The following is a 17,460-nucleotide window of genomic DNA, read 5'->3' on the forward strand; positions in this document are numbered from 1 at the left end:
GAATACCTGTTTAATTTGTGTTTTTTTATTGAAGAAAAAATATGATCCAATTAGAAAAAAGCTATACCAGACAACCAGTAGGAGTTTTTTTACTTGTATAAAAAGTAAATCTGTATCATTACAGATTTAAGAGAACACACTGAGTGGGAGATAAGTTGGAGAACATAACAAACATCGTGATAACCACTTACGTACAATTTGGAAAACATATGGAAAAAAAGCATATATTGTTTATAACTATCTCTGCCTCTTGTAAAGGTGAAAAAAAACACGGGCTAGCCTAGTTTAAGATAATGGTTACATTTAGTGATGGAAGGAAGGAATGAGCCTGGGGAAATTAAGTAAGGAGTGTTCAACTTTGTGTGAAGATCTTTTAGTTCTGAGTGGTAGTATTTGGGTATTTTATCTTCTGGAGTGCAGCCTTCCCAGAACCATATACAATCAGTGAATAGGTGTGAGCACACTCATGGTCCCTCAGTGCTCTCCTGGACGCTGTGCTTATCTGCACTGCACAGCATTATACAGTTGACCCTGGAACAACACTGGTTTGAACTACATGGGTTCACTTACAAATGGATTTAAAGAAAAATACATAGTAGAGTACCATGAATGTATTTTCTCTCTTATGATTTTCTTTTCTCTTCCTTTATTAAAAGGTTACAGTATATAATACGCATATAAATTTGTGTTAATCTGCTCTTTATATTATTGATAAGGCTTCTAGTCGAGTGGGCTATTAGTAGTAAAATTTGGGGGGAATCAAAAGTTATACCTGTATTTTCCATTGCATGAGGCACCCCTACCCCCTGCATGGTTCCACTGTCAGCTATAACCCACTTTCTGTGGTTTTTAGTTTCCAGTAAAAGTTAAAACTGCTCTAGAATTACCTCAGGTATAATACATCCTTTTTGCAAACTTGGCCTCCACACTTCTTTGGCCAACTGAAGGCTTAACCCTAACTGCTACCTAATGAGAATGAAGCCATCTTTTAGGTTCCACTCTGACAGTGTTAGCACATACCAGGCCCTTTCTGTGTATTAGTAAATGTTCATTTGGTTTGTTGTCTGGTATGTTCCACACCAATTTTTGATTCTTAAGCCAGATCACTCTGGTTGTGTCTCTGTATATCCTGTGGTCAAAATTTGTATATTTGCTAAGAAAATAAAATGCAGAAGGTTTAATTTTGCCGTAGAAAATTTTTGAATACATAGTTATCTGTAATATTACATGAAAAGAATCAACCTTCAGATAAAATCTGTTCCAGTGTCTCTTTTGTAGTTTAAGTGATCGTTATTTTTATTGCTACTGAAGGAACTATCTGAAGCTGAAAACCAGTTTAAGAGGATGATTGAACATTATCCCAATGAGGGACTTGATTGCTTGGCCTACTGTGGAATTGGAAAAGTATATTTGAAAAAGAACAGGTTAGTAGAAACTATGCTCTTTTACACTCAGGATTGATAACTCAGTTGAAGTCTAATGTGGAGGTCCCTTTTCTGGGATTATATTGTTATCTTCTCTGTGGTAAACTGTTATCATCATGTTTGCTTGGAGGACCAGCATTTCTATATCAATACTAATTATTGAAGTATGGCCAATCAGTTCAGCTCCTAATGCTTCCTTATTTTGAATCTTATAAGAAAGTCAGGAACAAGACGATCTGACACAAAGGATTTTGGTTTTTTTCTGTTAGTATATGTCACTTATAATTAGTGACTGAATTGATATAAATTAATGCTTTACAAGTCTGATTGTATAATTTTTTGGTTACCAAAATATCTGTTTCTCCCAAAAACCTGTATGAAGATGGTATCTTTGAACAGATAGATACCTGTTCAAAGACATAATGAGTTAGAAATAAAAATCTCTTCTCAGAAATTCTTCCACAGTTGGAATCCCTACTCGAAGTTTAGTATGTAGTTGTTCTGCAAATGTTTCATGTCTTATCTTCCCAAATTGCTATATGACCCTTTGGGGATATGATTATGCATTGAGCTTTAAAAAAAAAAAAAAACTCCTCTGTTCACTGCTTGCTTGGGCAGCACATAGACTAAAATTGGAATAATACAGAGATTGGCATGGCTCCTGTGCAAGGATGACACACAGATTTGTGAAGCGTTTGGTATTTTTGGCACAATGAATCTATCATTAACAATAACAAAAAGAAAACCAAGAATCTCCCTGTTTCTGTACTTAACATCCAGTGTCCTGGTAGGTGTGTTAGATTACTTTATACAGAAGTAATTGTTGACTGATTCAATATCATTCATAGCTTTTAATCTTGAATTTTCATCTGTCCTTTTAGGGAAATTTTTAAAAAGATTTTTGTTTTTAAATAATCTCTGCACCCATCCTGGGGCTCAAACTCACAACCCTGAGATCAAGAGTTACATGCTTTTCTGACTGAAACAGCCAGGTGCTCCTAAAGGAAATTTTATCAGACCCCTGGGACTCTTGGGAACCCAGTCTTAGAATGTGCCTAGATCTTCCTTTATAGACTTTTTGTTTGGAGATTAAAGAAAGTTCTTTTACTTCCTGAAGTTACTGTGTGACTAGACTGAATTATATATGAATCAGGCAGAGGGAGGGTTAGTGAGGATTTAGCAATCATCTGTATAGTAACAGCAAATGAAACTAATTTCAAAGTTTGCATAACTTATTTAAGATATATGGTTTTAATGTAGTAGTCACATGTAATTATTCATAAGATCTGGGACTATATCATAAGTGTGTAACATCATGGGAATTATGAAGAAGTCTTTGCCATTTTGAAAAGCATTTACATTTTAATTTCAAAATAAGATTGGGGTTCAGTGTCTCATACGTTGGTTATTGCTGTCGTAATGTGCAGTTTCTGGTAAAGTCCTGCTGTTAGCTGTCTTATGGTCGATGGTCTAGCTTTTCTGCAGGTGAATTTTTCTTATCCATAGGCAAAAAAAGTTCTTAAATTGGAAAGTCATTTCAAGATTGGAGAAAGCAGGAAACCTTTCTTCTCTAGTCTGAGAGAATAATAAGGACTTGGTTAACTTTATAATCTAATGTGTTAATGTTCTTTTGTTGAATGGACTGTGGGAATCTGTTGACATTTTTTTAAAAACACGAATCAGAACTAAAACATTTCATGTAGTTAAAACAATTTGCATACACATTTGTTTTATTAAAATACTTTACTGCTTTATGGTTGAAGAAATATGTCCAGCATATACAATCTCTTTAGATTTTTTTTCAGGAGAGTGGGTTTTACTAAATAGATATCCTAATAGAGTTGAGTTTAAAAAAAAATTTTATTTATGATTAATTAGTTGATGTGAAGGGTTGTCATTTCTCTATAGGAATCTAATTAGCTTAGTAAATGAAACAAAAATCGAACAACCAAATCATTCAATTTTTTGTTTTAGTTGTAAACATTTTTTTTTAAAGATTTTATTTATTTGACAGAGAGAGAGAGTGCAAGCACAAGCAAGGGGAAGCTGCAGAGGGAGAGGAAAATGCAGGCTCTCCCCTGAGCTAGGAGCTCAATGCGAGGTTCAATCCCAGGACCCTAGGATCATGACCTGAGTTGAAAGCAGATGCTTCACCAACTGAGCCCCCCAGGTTTCCCAATAAATTACAACCTTAAAAGGACTAGTATGCACCTACCATAATAACGTCAGTGTCTAGGCAGATTTGTTGTTTAATTTATGTTACTTATATAGCAAACAATGAATAAATGCCTTCTTATTTTTTAGTGTTTATTTTAATTCTAGTTAGTTAATATACAATGTTATATTCAGGTGTACAGTATAGTGAGTCAACATGCCTTTTTTTTTTTTAAAGAAAATTAGGTTCCATTGAATATTTCTGAACAGTGATTTATCAAATGTATTCTTATTAGTAGTCTTGAAATTTCTTGTAACTTTTATTGTGGGGAATGAAAATTTTTGTTACAGGTTTAATACCTTCTTTCTTCGTAATTATGACTTTAGATTTCTAGAAGCTCTCAATCATTTTGAGAAAGCAAGAACCTTGATTTGTCGTCTTCCTGGAGTGTTAACTTGGCCCACAAGTAATGTGATTATTGAAGAGACTCAGCCAGGGAAAATAAAGGTAACGATTTATTTATTCAGAGATCTTACTAATTAAAAAGCCCATCTGCACTGATTGACTCAGGTATCAGAAGACAAAGAGGTAGGGGCTCTCTGTCCTCAGCATCCCCACATGTGTTTCCCCTTTAAAGACTACTGAGAATCACTAACATTTGTTAAATATTTCCTGTGTGCCAGTCACACAGGTTCCGTTTGTCATACCTTTAAGTCTTTATAGCAGTCCTACAAGGTGAATACTATGGTTATTCTCATTTTACTGAAGACGAATATTAAGGATGTTAGGGATGTTAAGTGGTGAGCTCAAAATTAAACAGCTAGGAAGAGTGGAGGTGGGACTTGAATCTAGGCATTCTGAACTAGGGTATTCATTATTAAGTAGCGTGACTTACTGATTATACTTAAAGGTATAGCATTGTTGTTTCATCTTAGCGACTATAATTATTATTTATTTTATTATCCTTTTTTTTTTTAAAGATTTTATTTATTTATTTGACAGAGAGAGATCACAAGTAGGCAGAGAGGCAGGCAGAGAGAGAGGAAGGGAAGCAGGCCCCCTGCTGAGCAGAGAGGCCGATGCGGGGCTCGATTCCAGGACCCTGAGATCATGACCTGAGCCGAAGGCAGCGGTTTAACCCACTGAGCCACCCAGGCGCCCCATGACTATAATTATTAAGATTGCACTTGAGGACTTGGAAAATATAAATCTGTTCTCATATCCAGAGACCTAGGATGCTTTGCTAGTTCTGGAAAGACTAAATTGTGTGTGGATTGACTAAGCCTTTACCTGTGGGAAACACTGGCATGTATACAGAAATTGCTTTTGGCAAAAGCTTTTTAAAATAACCACAGGAGTCAACTCTTAAAACTCGATAGTTTTAGACAATTTAATTAAAAGTAGCCGTTACATTGGAATTAAAAAAATAAAAACATACATGAAAAAGTAGCCAAAGGATCTGGATAGACCTGTATCTGTCAAGAATTTCTGCAAGTAGCCAATAAACCTGTGAAAGATGTTCAGCAACATTAGCTATGAGAGAAATGCAAATTAAAACCTTAATGGGTTACATCTTCACATACTGGGATGGCTAATCCAGAAGGCAGACAAAAGTGTTAATACATATCTCTGGATATGTCTCTGTATCAGAACCCCCATATGTTGCTGGTGGACGTGTACAATGGTCTGGCAGCTCCTCAGTAGAGTAAAGACAGAGTTACCATATGACCCAGCAGTTCATTCCTAGACTTGATACAGAAAAAGGAAGATACATTTTCTTACAAAAATGTGTCCATGAATGTTTATAGCAACAACTTCAAAATTAAAACACTATTAAAAAGTGGAAACAGCTCATGTGTCTGTCAACTGATGAGTAGTTAAAACCATTCGTAAGCCATTCATAAAACCACACAGTGGCCTATCCGTACAACTGAATATTATTTGCCCATAAAAAGTAATGTACTGGTAAGTACTACAGCATGGATGAACCTTGAAAACCTGCTAAGTAAAAGGAGCCAGACAAAAGGGCATGTGTTGTATGATTGTATTTACCTGAAATTTCCAGAACAGGCAGATCTGTATTTAGAGACAAAGTAGATTAGTGGTTGTCAGGGGTTTGGGGATTGGGGGGAAATGAGAAGGGACTGCTAATGGAGATGGAATTTTTTGCTGGGTGATAAAACTGTCTAAGTTTAGACTGAGGCCGTTGTTGAACAACTCTGTGGGTATACTGAAGACCACTGAACTATATGCATTTTAAATGTGTAGATTGTGTGATATGTGAATTATATCTCAACAAAACTGTTTAAAAAAAAAAAATCACTGGATGTTCTCTTTATAGTAGATTGGGGTGGAGACAGAGGAACTCTCAAGAACAAAAAGTCAGCACTAGAGCGACAGCACTGAGCCTGATGCAGGGCTTGATCTCACAACCCTGAGATCATGATCTGAGCCAAAATCAAGAGTCAGGCACTTAACCAGTTGAACCACCCAGTTGCCCCATATATCAACCTCCTTCTAAAAAGAAAAGCTAAGGGGTGCCTGGGTGGCTCAGTCAGTTGAGCATCTGCCTTTGGCTCAGGTCCTGATCCCAGGGTCCTGGGATAGAGCCCTGCATCAGGTTTCCTGCTCAGCAGGGAGTCTGCTCCCTTTCCTCCCTGGCTTGTGCTCTCTCACTATCTCTGTCCATCTCAAATAAATAAATAAAATCTTCAAAAAGAAAAACTTTAAAAGTTATATGTAGTTTTTTTTTTCTGTAAAAAACATTTTGTCATTCATATGCTGAAAGTCTTTTGATGGCAAGAAGTTATTGAAACCATAAACACTTTTATTGACAAATTAGTGTTGTAATATTGTTTTTGTTTATTTTTGTTTTAGATGCTGTTAGAGAAATTCATTGAAGAATGCAGGTTCCCTCCAGTGCCAGATGCCATTTGTTGCTATCAGAAGTGCCGTGGATATTCCAAAATCCAGATATATATAACTGATCCAGACTTCAAGGTACATAATGAATGTACAGTAGGACAGTAACTTGCAGAATTGTGCCTTAAAATGGATTCAGAACAAATTCTGTAACTGGAGAAGTTTTCTGTTGTTGGCAGTTTCATGTCCTCTCTTCTGCCCTATCCCCTGGACTTCTGTAGGTCTGCATCATCTCATTTGGGGACCTAGGGCCACTAAGTAAACACTGAGTGCAGGGATAGTAACCTAAGAAGGCAGTCTAGTTAATTCTATTTCCCCTTTCTAGCCACTGTTCATATAACTTGCCTCTTTCTTAAGAGCACAGGAAAGAAAATGAGATTGTTACTTCTCTCTCTTTTTTTTTTAAGGTTTTTTTTAATTTATTTGACACAGAGAGAGAGATCACTAGTAGGCAGAGTGGCAGGCAGAGACGGGGGTGGGAAGCAGGCTCCCTGCTAAGCAGAGAGCCTAATGTGGGGCTTGAGCCTGATGTGGGGCTTGGTCCCAGGACCCTGAGATGATGACCTGAGCTGAAGGCAGAGGCTTAATCCACTGAGCCACCCAGGCACCCTGAGACTGTTACTTGTGATTGGTTTTTAATTTCTTGTAAAATTTGAGTCCAGGAAATCTAAAGGCTATTGTGACTACTGAATTATCTTCTAGAAACCTAAGTCTGAATCCAGGTCTGGCACTTAACTGAGTTCCTGGGCCTTTCTTTATTCAAGAAGATAGGAACTGCCTACTCTCCCTGGTTAGTAGATCAGATGAATAATGTTTGTAAATCATTTGATACTATAAAGGATAATGTATGCTATGGATAGGAATATGTCAGTCAAGTTCTCTATCTCTAGCACTAGGGATTTAGGAGTTTAGAAGGATTTTATTTACCCAGGGAAGAATGATATCTAGTTATATTTGCCAGGTGAATGCAGACAGCTCTCTCTTTGCTTAGTATCTGTGTTGTGATTGTGAAAGAGTGTGTGTATGTATAGGCAATTTTAAATTGTGTTAATCACTGTTTTAAACCTCTAGGGTTTTATACGAATTAGCTGCTGCCAGTACTGTAAGATAGAATTTCACATGAACTGTTGGAAGAAGTTGAAAACAACAACTTTTAATGATAAAATTGACAAGGTAAGTTCACAGTTTGTCTGGATTTTGTAGTATGCTTAATTTATGTTAATTTTTTTCCCTGAGATTCTTTAGGAAACGTTTTTAGTGAATATCAATTCTTTTCTGTGCCTTCTAACCATAACTAAAAAGTTTTAAATTGAAACTTTAATGAAAAAGTACAAAATCAGTTTTTGTATTTATTTTATACTGAGATAAGGGCAATAACCATAGAGGCCTTTAATAAAATATTTAACCAGTTTTTATATGGGGAATCTTAACAAAAATAAAAGTTGAAATGTCTGATGTTAGTGTTCTGATGTAGCATTAGGGTCTCACATTTTTTACTTTCTACCAAATTTGATGATATACTTTGTACTAAGAAATAAATTTGGCACTGCCACTATTCATTGTGGTTTTTCTTAATTAGCAAGATAATGTTGATTACCATTAGCTAGATATACTTTGAGAGAAGGCACAATTTTGTAATCTTATTTGCATTCATTTGTTTCTGATTCCTATAAGCTATGGACTTTAAAAAAGAAAACTATTTTCTTTTTTTAATGTTACTTATTTATTTATTTTTATTATTGTGTTCGATTAGCCAGCATACAGTATATCATTAGTTAAGAAGACCATTTTCTACACTGCTTAGCTTCATGTAAGCCCCTGTTCTTGTTGGAGAGAAGAGTGAGGTGCTTGTGCTAGGTGTTTCTTAGCAAGAGGAATTTTTCAACTTTGGTAGAAATAAATTCTCACATTTTATGCATTTTCACATAGTTAACCAAAGATACAATGATATAACCAAATAATTGTTGCCATTGAGTCACTTTTGCTTTGTCTTTGACATCAATTCAATGTCTCTAGTTACACATTCACCCTTAGTGCTCTTTTCCTGTGAGTTAAAATAGTCCCGGTAAATTAGTCACCTTGCACTGATTTATAATAAGAAAAGGTCATCTCTTTTAACGATTACATTAATCGTCCTAGAGTTCTGCAGCTGTGGGCCAGTAGCTCTTGTCTGTGTAACTGTGTTCTTTGTTTCTGAATTGAGGTCGAGTGACCAGAACATGTTCCTGTAGGAGAGGGTAAAGCACAATGGCCAGTCCATTCACTGTTTCTTAAAGCTTTTGCGTGGATGTAGGGTACATTATATCAGTTCACTCTACAATGGCCAAAGCAAGTCACGTGGTCAGTCCTATATTCCTTCTCCAAGGGAGGCTCTAAAAGTCAGAAGACAAGGAGGGGAACTTTAAGTGCTTCCCTAAAGGAGGTTTTAGACATATCTTGACTGTTCCTGATGGTTAATATTGTGTACATATATAAATTTATTCTGAGATATAGCACTTGTTTTTTTTTTTAATCAAATAGGATTTTCTACAAGGAATTTGTCTTACCCCTGACTGTGAAGGAATCATTTCTAAGATAATCATTTTCAGCAGTGGTGGTCAAGTTAAATGTGAAGTAAGTAATCTAATAGAGGAAAACATTACCAAATTGTTAACCAAAATGCTTATAACTTTAAAATATGATTTAAATTTGGTAATTGTACAGTTTGGATCTTGTGTTATCTAGGAGAAGTGTTCCTTAATTTAAGAAAATATAAGAAATACTAGGATGTCAGAATGTATCTTTGCAATGAAGGATTCTCAAATTCTTTCATTTCCTCAAAGAGGATACCTTTTACATTTTAGTTTCATGGTTTTTGTTCTTTTTGATAATCTTGTTTTCTTAACCCTCAGTAAATTTTTGGGTATTAATGAGGGTGGAGTTCTTAGGGAGGGGAGAGGATGTTTTGAAGGATTACCTTTCACTTCACTATATGGGAGTATTAGGAGTGGGTTGTTCTAAAGGTATTTGCAGTTTATTTGATCTGGTTACTCTTCATATATATATATATATATATATATATATATATATATATATATATATATTTTTTTTTTTTTTTTTTTTTTTTTAGCTTCCGAAAGTATGTTTACTCTTTTGTTCTTCTTTTCAGTAAATTGTTTTGCTAAACTTTTCTGGGCTTTTGTCTGGGTCAGAACATCATCCTTGTTCTATATCAAATTGAACATTGGCTGTGTGTGCTTCTGAACTGTTATTTATGGTTTTGTGCTTTATGTCATGAGAGTATGAGACAAATTTTAGATGTCTTTGTTTTGTTTAAAGTTCGAACACAAGGTCATAAAGGAAAAGGTTCCTCCAAGACCTATTCTGAAGCAGAAATGTTCTAGGTAAGATTTTTAACTATCAATCAGTAGTTTAATCATGTCTATTAGAATATACTTCTATAAATGCAGATTTCTAAATTATATTATTTTTTTAAATGGCTGTATGTACTTATTCAAATAAATGGTGTTTAAATGAGTTTTATGGATATTTAAAACTTAAAGAGAATAAGCCTATGGTTAAATACTAAAAGCTTGAATAAGTATTATTTGGTGGTTGAATTTTTAAGTAAAATTATGACATTTGATGCTGTGAAATGACATGTTGATTAATAGCTTTGGCATTTAGATAAAATTGATACAATTAGCTCTCAGTTGTTTAAACTTTAATTCCAAAAGCATTTTTCTTTTTTAATCTCTCTTCAGAAAACATTTTTGAACCAATGACTTAACTCAATATACTGTAAAAAATATTCACTTGTATATGTTATTGTTTAGATCAAATAATTCCAGTCCTTTTTTTCCCCTCCTCCTTTTTGGTCTTGCTTCTTGTCCTCCATTCCAAGAAGTGATTTTTTTCATCTTTGTGACCAAGAAAAACAAAAGAAAAGATGAACGGAATTATTTGTTGAAGGGAATTCATTGTAAACCATATCAAGCAAATTCCAGTGTTGTGGGCCATTATTGCGATGTGAAATAATATTTTACTGTGTGATCTTTCTTTGAAATGAGTGTACATGTATATTATCTTGCAGGATAATTTATACTATTTTTATATACCCTAAGCAGTAACTTACCTACATGGAAATAACATTTGTACAATGTGTGCATGCCACCCTTAATTATGAGTTACTCAGTCACTGAGTTCTTGCTTTCATGAAATAAGTACCCTAATTTTAATTGAACATGTCAACAAAATTTTTTATATTAAGGAGAAGATGCAGACCAAGTTCTGTATTAAAAGGGAAACTTTGAGCTTACTACTTGGGAGGATGGTTTCTGTAATGGGCAGATAGTTGACTGAGTTTATAACAAAGGCAAATTATCACTAACTGTAAATTCTTAACAGTCTAGAGAAGCTAAGACTGAAAGAAGACAAAAAATTGAAGAGAAAGATCCAAAAAAAAGAAGCAAAAAAATTAGCACAAGAAAGAATGGAAGAGGACTTAAGAGAAAGTAATCCCCCCAAAACTGAAGAGCAGAAAGGTATGCTAAAGTCAGAGGCATGGTGAAAGTAATATCCTCTTGCTTAAAAGTATAAACACAAATATCCATCTTATTGGGGATTATATTAATTGTTACTGAATTTAAATTTAGATTTCAATTTGTATTTTAGTACCGCTACTTTCTTGTGTTGCTCTGAGATGGGGAGAGGTTGGTGTAAAGAGCACTGTATTTGGAAGCAGGACATACACAGGGATTCTAAATCTTCAGACACAGGGATAGCAGTAAGCTAACATGGGGCAAGATCTCATCACTTGCTTCCTCATCACTGCAGTGAAGATGGAAATAATAGCTGACGTGCATATTGCATGTTTGATAGTGTTCTGTGAACTCCACTGTGCAGAGTTAGATTCTAAAACACTGAACATGAATTAGCTACTAATTATCTGAAATAATGCTGAGTTCAAATAAAGAAGCAGTTCATAAAAAGTGCTGTAGGGATTACCTAACCCGGCCTTCTGTTTTATGTTTGTCTTGTTATTATTCCCTGATCACCATGGGAATGTGATTACACTGTCCCTGTGAGCATATTTACTTCTTAATTAAGAGTTGTTTTTTTTTTTTTAAGTTGAGGAATAAAGGACATAATATTACATGAGTTTAAGATGTACAACATAATGTATATATTGTATATTCGTATATATCGCAAAATTATCACTATAGTAAGTCCAGTTAACATCCATTACAATGCATAGTTACAGAATTTGTTTTCTTATGACAGGAACTTTCAAGATTTACTCTTCAAGCTGCTTTGAAATATGCAGTACAGTATTATTATTTATTATTTTTAAGTAGGCTCCACACCTAGCATGGGGCCCAGTGCAGGACTTGAACTCATGACGCTGAGATCAAGAGTCAGACCCTTAACCAACCAACTGAGCCACCCAGGTGCCCCACAATATAGTAGTATTAACTGTAGTCACCGGGCTGGACATTACATCCTCAGGAGTACTTTCAGTTTTCAGTTGAAGTTATTCTTTCTCGTTTTCTGTGACGGCTGTTACCAAAATGAAACACTTCCTCTTGTTTTTATTTTTTATTTAGTATTCCATTAATGCTTCACAAATCAGTCAATATTATCCTTCCTACTATAGAAGTCTCCAGTGAATGTTTATTTTTTTTTTAAATTTTGGACGCTTCAAGAGGCTAAATGGCAATCCATTAGGGAGATGCATGGGTTGCAAAGATGAACTTCTGAGAGATTTTCCAGCCTGGAGTTAACATCTCCATGGGAACCTAAGGTTTAGGATCCAACAGTAAGATGAATAACATTAACAATAACTACCAAATATTAATTGAATTCATAAATAAATGACCCTTTCAACTCTAGAAAAAAACCCTTTGGCAGTCTTTTTGGGGTTTTTTTTAAAGATTTTATTTATTTATTTGACAGAGACACAGTGAAAGAGGGAACACAAGCAGGGGGAGTGGGAGAGAGAGGAGCAGCCTTCCCGCCAAGCAGGGAGCTGGATGTGGGGCTCGAACCCAGGACCCCACGATCATGACCTGAGTGGAAGGCAGACGCTTAAAGACAGAGCCACCGAGGCTCCCCAACCCTTTGCATTCTTAATGATTAAACATAGTTACTAAATATAAAGAATAGGTAGTGATGAGGCTGGGTTAGGATTGTTGAACCTTATTTTAGAAGAACTAAGTTTTTAGATGTTACATGAGTGCTGTAGAGTGAAGGAGATAAGGTACTTTTGATATGTTTGATTTAATGTGAACTTTCATATGTTTTCAAAGGTATTATTAAGTATATTCCAAATTTAAAATTTCTTGAGTTTATTTAAAACATGAAGAATCCCTCTGAAGCATATTTTATATTATTATGTAGTGCTATATTATTTCTCTTCTCAGTTTATATCTTTGCAGATTGATCCATTGCTCACTTTAACACACTTTTATTTATCCTTAGAAACTGCAGACAACGTTCAGAGTTGCCAGTTCCTTGATGACAGAATTCTGCAGTGCATAAAGCAATATGCTGACAAGATAAAATCTGGCATTCTGAACACTTCCAAGCTTCTCAAAGAATTGCTTTCTTGGAAGGTTTTAAGCACAGAAGACTATACAACTTGTTTTTCTAGCAGAAATTTTCTAAATGAAGCAGTGGACTATGTCATTCGTCACTTGATTCAAGAAAAGAATAGAGTAAAGACCAGGATATTTCTGCATGTTTTGAGCGAGCTTAAAGAAGTGGAACCAAAATTAGCCGCTTGGATCCAGAAACTTAACAGCTTTGGTATGCCACTGAGCTCTAGAGCTGCTGCTTAGTAGGAGGGGTGGACATCGGCCTCTGATCGCTTTTTCATTTTCTGTCATCATTTATGATTTTTTTAAAATGTAGGACCACAAATTTTTATGGTTAAAAATATTATTCCCTTCCAACTCACAATTTAAGTTATTTTATCAATAGGTTACAGTACACTTTCAAAAGGTGTAAACACAATAAAGTTTAGTCAGAAGATCCAGGTCCTGTATTTTGCTAAACTATTTGTAAATGTTTAAACGAAGTCAGTGTTAGGCAGGTTATGGGGGAGCCCCCTGGAGGTGACTGATTGCCCTCTGTGATCATCACTTCTAGTCAGATCCTTAGAAAACAAGAGGAAGAGTGGGTGGATCTAATTGCTTAGGATCACTGAAAGCAAATCTGTATCTAAGGATTGTGAGAAAAATACTCCGAGGTTAGATCACAGGATTTTAAAACTCTGCTGCTGTTCCTGATTTTCCTGATTTGGTGGAGGAAGACCTTCCTCTCCCCACAAGCAGGCTCTTTGCCCAAGGCCATGCGGGGCAGAAAGCAGCTGCAGCTAGAGTTGTGGTTGAATGCTACCTTGAGATTTCTCTGGGTACCTACCAGGGCACTGTTTGTCTTGGTGACTTTGGGGGTAACTGGCCTCAGAGAGGTGATTCATTTGGCAGCTGTTGGATCCAAGGCCAGCGGGAGCCACAGAGGAGCAGTCCAAAGAGTGGGATGCCAGGCCTCTGCAGGTCACCCCCATCTGCTGGAATTTTTAGGGACATGGAACCCTTAGAATTCTAGAGTTTCAGAGAATATATTGATAAGTTTCTGTCAGTGGAAACAAAGTAAGATAGCAGGAAGCTCGGCATAGTTGATAGCTAAGTGCTGCTGCTTTGAGCATAGGTCTGCATGGGTTTCTGGTCCCAGAATGTTACTTGTAAGTGATAAGGTTGTCATGTGCACCTGTTAACAATCAAATAAGTAAATTATGATGTTATTTTTCACTTTATTCTACTTTGGAAGATAGATTCAGGAGAAGGAAGCTTTCTGGTTATGCTTACCCACGCAAGAGTGCCTGCCACTGTTCTTTCAGTGTATGGTAGCATTTGAGACTTCTAGCTCACTGATGGAAATGTTAATGTGTCCTTTTGATATAATGCACATTTATTCTGAAGATTAAAGGCATTTTAATAAGTATATACACATTATTTTAATGCAGTTTTTATTTTAAAAAGCTCTAAAATGACCTCAACCATGTTGATTAGTAAGGTTATGCTATATCCCTGATGTAAAGCTCATATTTATTTATTAAAGGCAAATAATTTCCAATTCCTGGAATTTTGTTTCCTTCTCAATGAAAAATATATACTGTAGGGTCACATCATGTGTTTCTTTATCATGAGAGGTCAATTTATATGTGGGGTGTGGGGAGAGCCAACATTTTAATTGTAGATGTGACCTCTTGCCTTCCCTTCAGTGAGCACATTTTTTCATGCAGCATGAAGTCTGTAAGGTAACTGTTTCATTTGGAGGAAACCCATCCAGGGTAGCTCTGACTCAGCAGTCCGCTTCATATGCTGAGAAACTGGCTGACATAAGAGGCAAGTGGTGCTGTGTTCGAGATTGGTGGGAAGATAGACCAAACTGGTCTTTGCCTTTTGGAGGCTGTGTTAGTAAGGGTAGGGGCACATCATCCCTTCGGAAGAGTGGTATGAGGTTGCAGCTGCTTCTTTTTCTGATTGTTAGAAGGTGGAATAAAAGTGGGAATAGTGACCATTCTGATTTTTGGAGGAGGGTAAGGAGCCATTAAATGGAGGTGTTGGAAGGGTGGTTTGTTTACCCCTTTCCTGTTTTAAAGGCACTTGCGAAGAATTTCCATTTTATTGTTACTACAGAATATATGTAGAAAAGACTTGCTAGTTTGTACTAATTAGGATAAAAATCATTTTGAATTAGTAAAAAAGTTGTAATAATTTTATAGGAATTTAATGCCTTGTTTTCATTGCTGAAGTCTAATAAAAATGACCATAGGAACTTGTAATATATGAACAATTCTGTAAGGTGGCTTTGGCCCACCTTATTCAACTAATAGATAAGAACTATTGTAATTAGCATGTCAGTGTTAAGTGGTATTCCTAGAGTGCAAAGTAGCTTGAACAAGCTTGTATTCAGGCATGTGTTTTCACTGAAAATCTCGGCAAGATATAACCGAACTGCTTTCAGAGATGTAAGATTGAATGTGATTTTATGTTAAATGATTTTTCCTTTTTCTGATTTGGGTTTTGTTTTCATTACAGGTTTAGATGCCACAGGACCTTTTTTTTCTCGTTATGGAGCATCTCTTAAGGAGCTTGATTTTAGCATCATGACTTTTCTCTGGAACGAGAAATATGGTCATAAACTAGCCTCTATAGAAGGAAAGCAACTTGATTACTTTTGTGAGCCAACATCACTGAAGGAAGCGCGGTGTTTAATATGGCTGCTAGAAGAGCACAGAGACAAGTTCCCGGCGCTGCATAATGCTCTAGACGAGTTCTTTGACATAATGGGTATGTGGGCTGAGTTTCAATATATATTATATCTGGTCTGACAGGGAAAACAAATCTGTGAAGAACCTAGCTTATTTACTACTTGACAAAATAGAATTATTATGGTATAGCCTGCTTATTTGGGGAAGTAAGTGATGAAGAATAGTGATTTTTAAAAAATTTTTTAAATTTTATTTATTTATTTTTTAGATGTCATGTTTTTACTCTGTTGAGCTAAGTTTGGTAGGGATGCTCAGATGGGTGTGTTACACTGATAAGATACCTGCTCTTCTCATCTTAGATACATTGACAGTATCATGGCAAAGGTTGTTTATTAAATGGACAGAATTTATCAGTGAATGGTTTAAATTGTAACCTTCAAGAAAACATTGCCCTGCAGAGGAGGTGATGTTTGCAGAATCTAGAAATAGCATAGCTGTTGTAGTGGGAAGAACTTAGAATGGGGAGTCAGGAAAGTAGGCTGTGGCCCAGCTTCTTCTCTCATTCAGTTCACTAAAAACCTTGTTTTTACTACTGCTTTAAGGTTCCTGCCCAAGCTGGGTGTTAACTCAGAAATGCTTATGCTAGTTCCTGCCCTTAAGGACCTTATATCGTAGAAAAGGGAATGAGATGAATATACGAATAACTATAATGTGGACATAAGCTCAGTAAGAGAGGACCCGAAAGGTGCTGGTGGTTGAAATGGAGGATCAGGCATTAGTGTTCTTCCTTGGGAAGGTGAAGCCTTGGTGCAGAGCTTGAGTCGGAGCTGTGAATGTGAGTGTAGTCAGGTAGCTGAACATTGGACTTAAGAGACATGGGGTCGAGAGGAGTTGGGTACATGTTTGGGTAGCTGCATGGAGTCCAGTTGAGCAGAATAGGATGACTAGTAGTTAATTCCTTAGCTTCTCTTGGATCTTAGTTTCTTTATCATTGAATGATAGGATTTGGAGCCCGTGGTCTATGTAGTCCCATTTTGCTTCAAAATTCTGATATTCTTAGATTCTAAATTGATTTTAACTTTTTAAAAAAAATTTATTTATTTATTTGACAGAGATCACAAGTAGGCAGAGAGCCAGGCAGAGAGAGAGGAGGAAGCAGGCTCCCCACTAAGCACAGAGCCTGATATAGGGCTCGATCACAGGACCCTGGGATCATGACCTGAGCTGAAGGCAGAGGCTTTAACCCACTGAGCCACGCAGGCGCCCCTGATTTTAACTTCTTATCTTTGGTACTACATGTGTGTCTTATGATACCCCCCTTCCCTACTTTTCCTTCCTCATTCCTCAGCATCTGATTTACTGACTGTCAGGAGTTAGACTTTTAAATTTCATGCTCTTTTTTTTAAAGGGCACATTAAAAGATCTGGCCCTGTACAAAAGTATCATACATTATAAAGTTCATATGTAAAAGGAACTAAAAAGATTGCTTTTGTTGTGGTTCTTAGGAAGGAGCACATTCAAATATAGATGGCTTTGTGACTAGAGGCAACATATTACTTGATAGCCTGCATTTATTGCCATCAGTTTGCTGCTACTGGTAATAAAATGCTGTTTGGTGATTGAGCTTATAAAACCTGATGCTTGGATCACACAACAAAAATAACTAAAAAGGACACCCTCTTAGTGTGCACTTTTTTTTTTTT

General features: G+C 36.1%; 1 protein-coding gene and 1 pseudogene across 1 annotated transcript in view; both read left to right on the plus strand.

The window, feature by feature from the left end:
* TTC3 (tetratricopeptide repeat domain 3) overlaps window positions 1-17,460 on the plus strand; it is a 130,172-nt gene that overhangs the window by 59,925 nt on the left and 52,787 nt on the right. The window contains exons 21-29 of the mRNA XM_059392334.1: window positions 1,312-1,424; window positions 3,966-4,086; window positions 6,457-6,579; window positions 7,573-7,674; window positions 9,022-9,114; window positions 9,820-9,884; window positions 10,888-11,024; window positions 12,961-13,287; window positions 15,585-15,836. Of these exons, the coding sequence (XP_059248317.1) occupies window positions 1,312-1,424; window positions 3,966-4,086; window positions 6,457-6,579; window positions 7,573-7,674; window positions 9,022-9,114; window positions 9,820-9,884; window positions 10,888-11,024; window positions 12,961-13,287; window positions 15,585-15,836 (1,333 nt within the window). The remainder of the gene's footprint in view (window positions 1-1,311; window positions 1,425-3,965; window positions 4,087-6,456; window positions 6,580-7,572; window positions 7,675-9,021; window positions 9,115-9,819; window positions 9,885-10,887; window positions 11,025-12,960; window positions 13,288-15,584; window positions 15,837-17,460) is intronic.
* LOC132012689 (U6 spliceosomal RNA) lies at window positions 2,031-2,130 on the plus strand (annotated as a pseudogene).

This window comes from Mustela nigripes, chromosome 2 (assembly GCF_022355385.1).
Source record: "Mustela nigripes isolate SB6536 chromosome 2, MUSNIG.SB6536, whole genome shotgun sequence".
NCBI lineage: Eukaryota > Metazoa > Chordata > Mammalia > Carnivora > Mustelidae > Mustela > Mustela nigripes.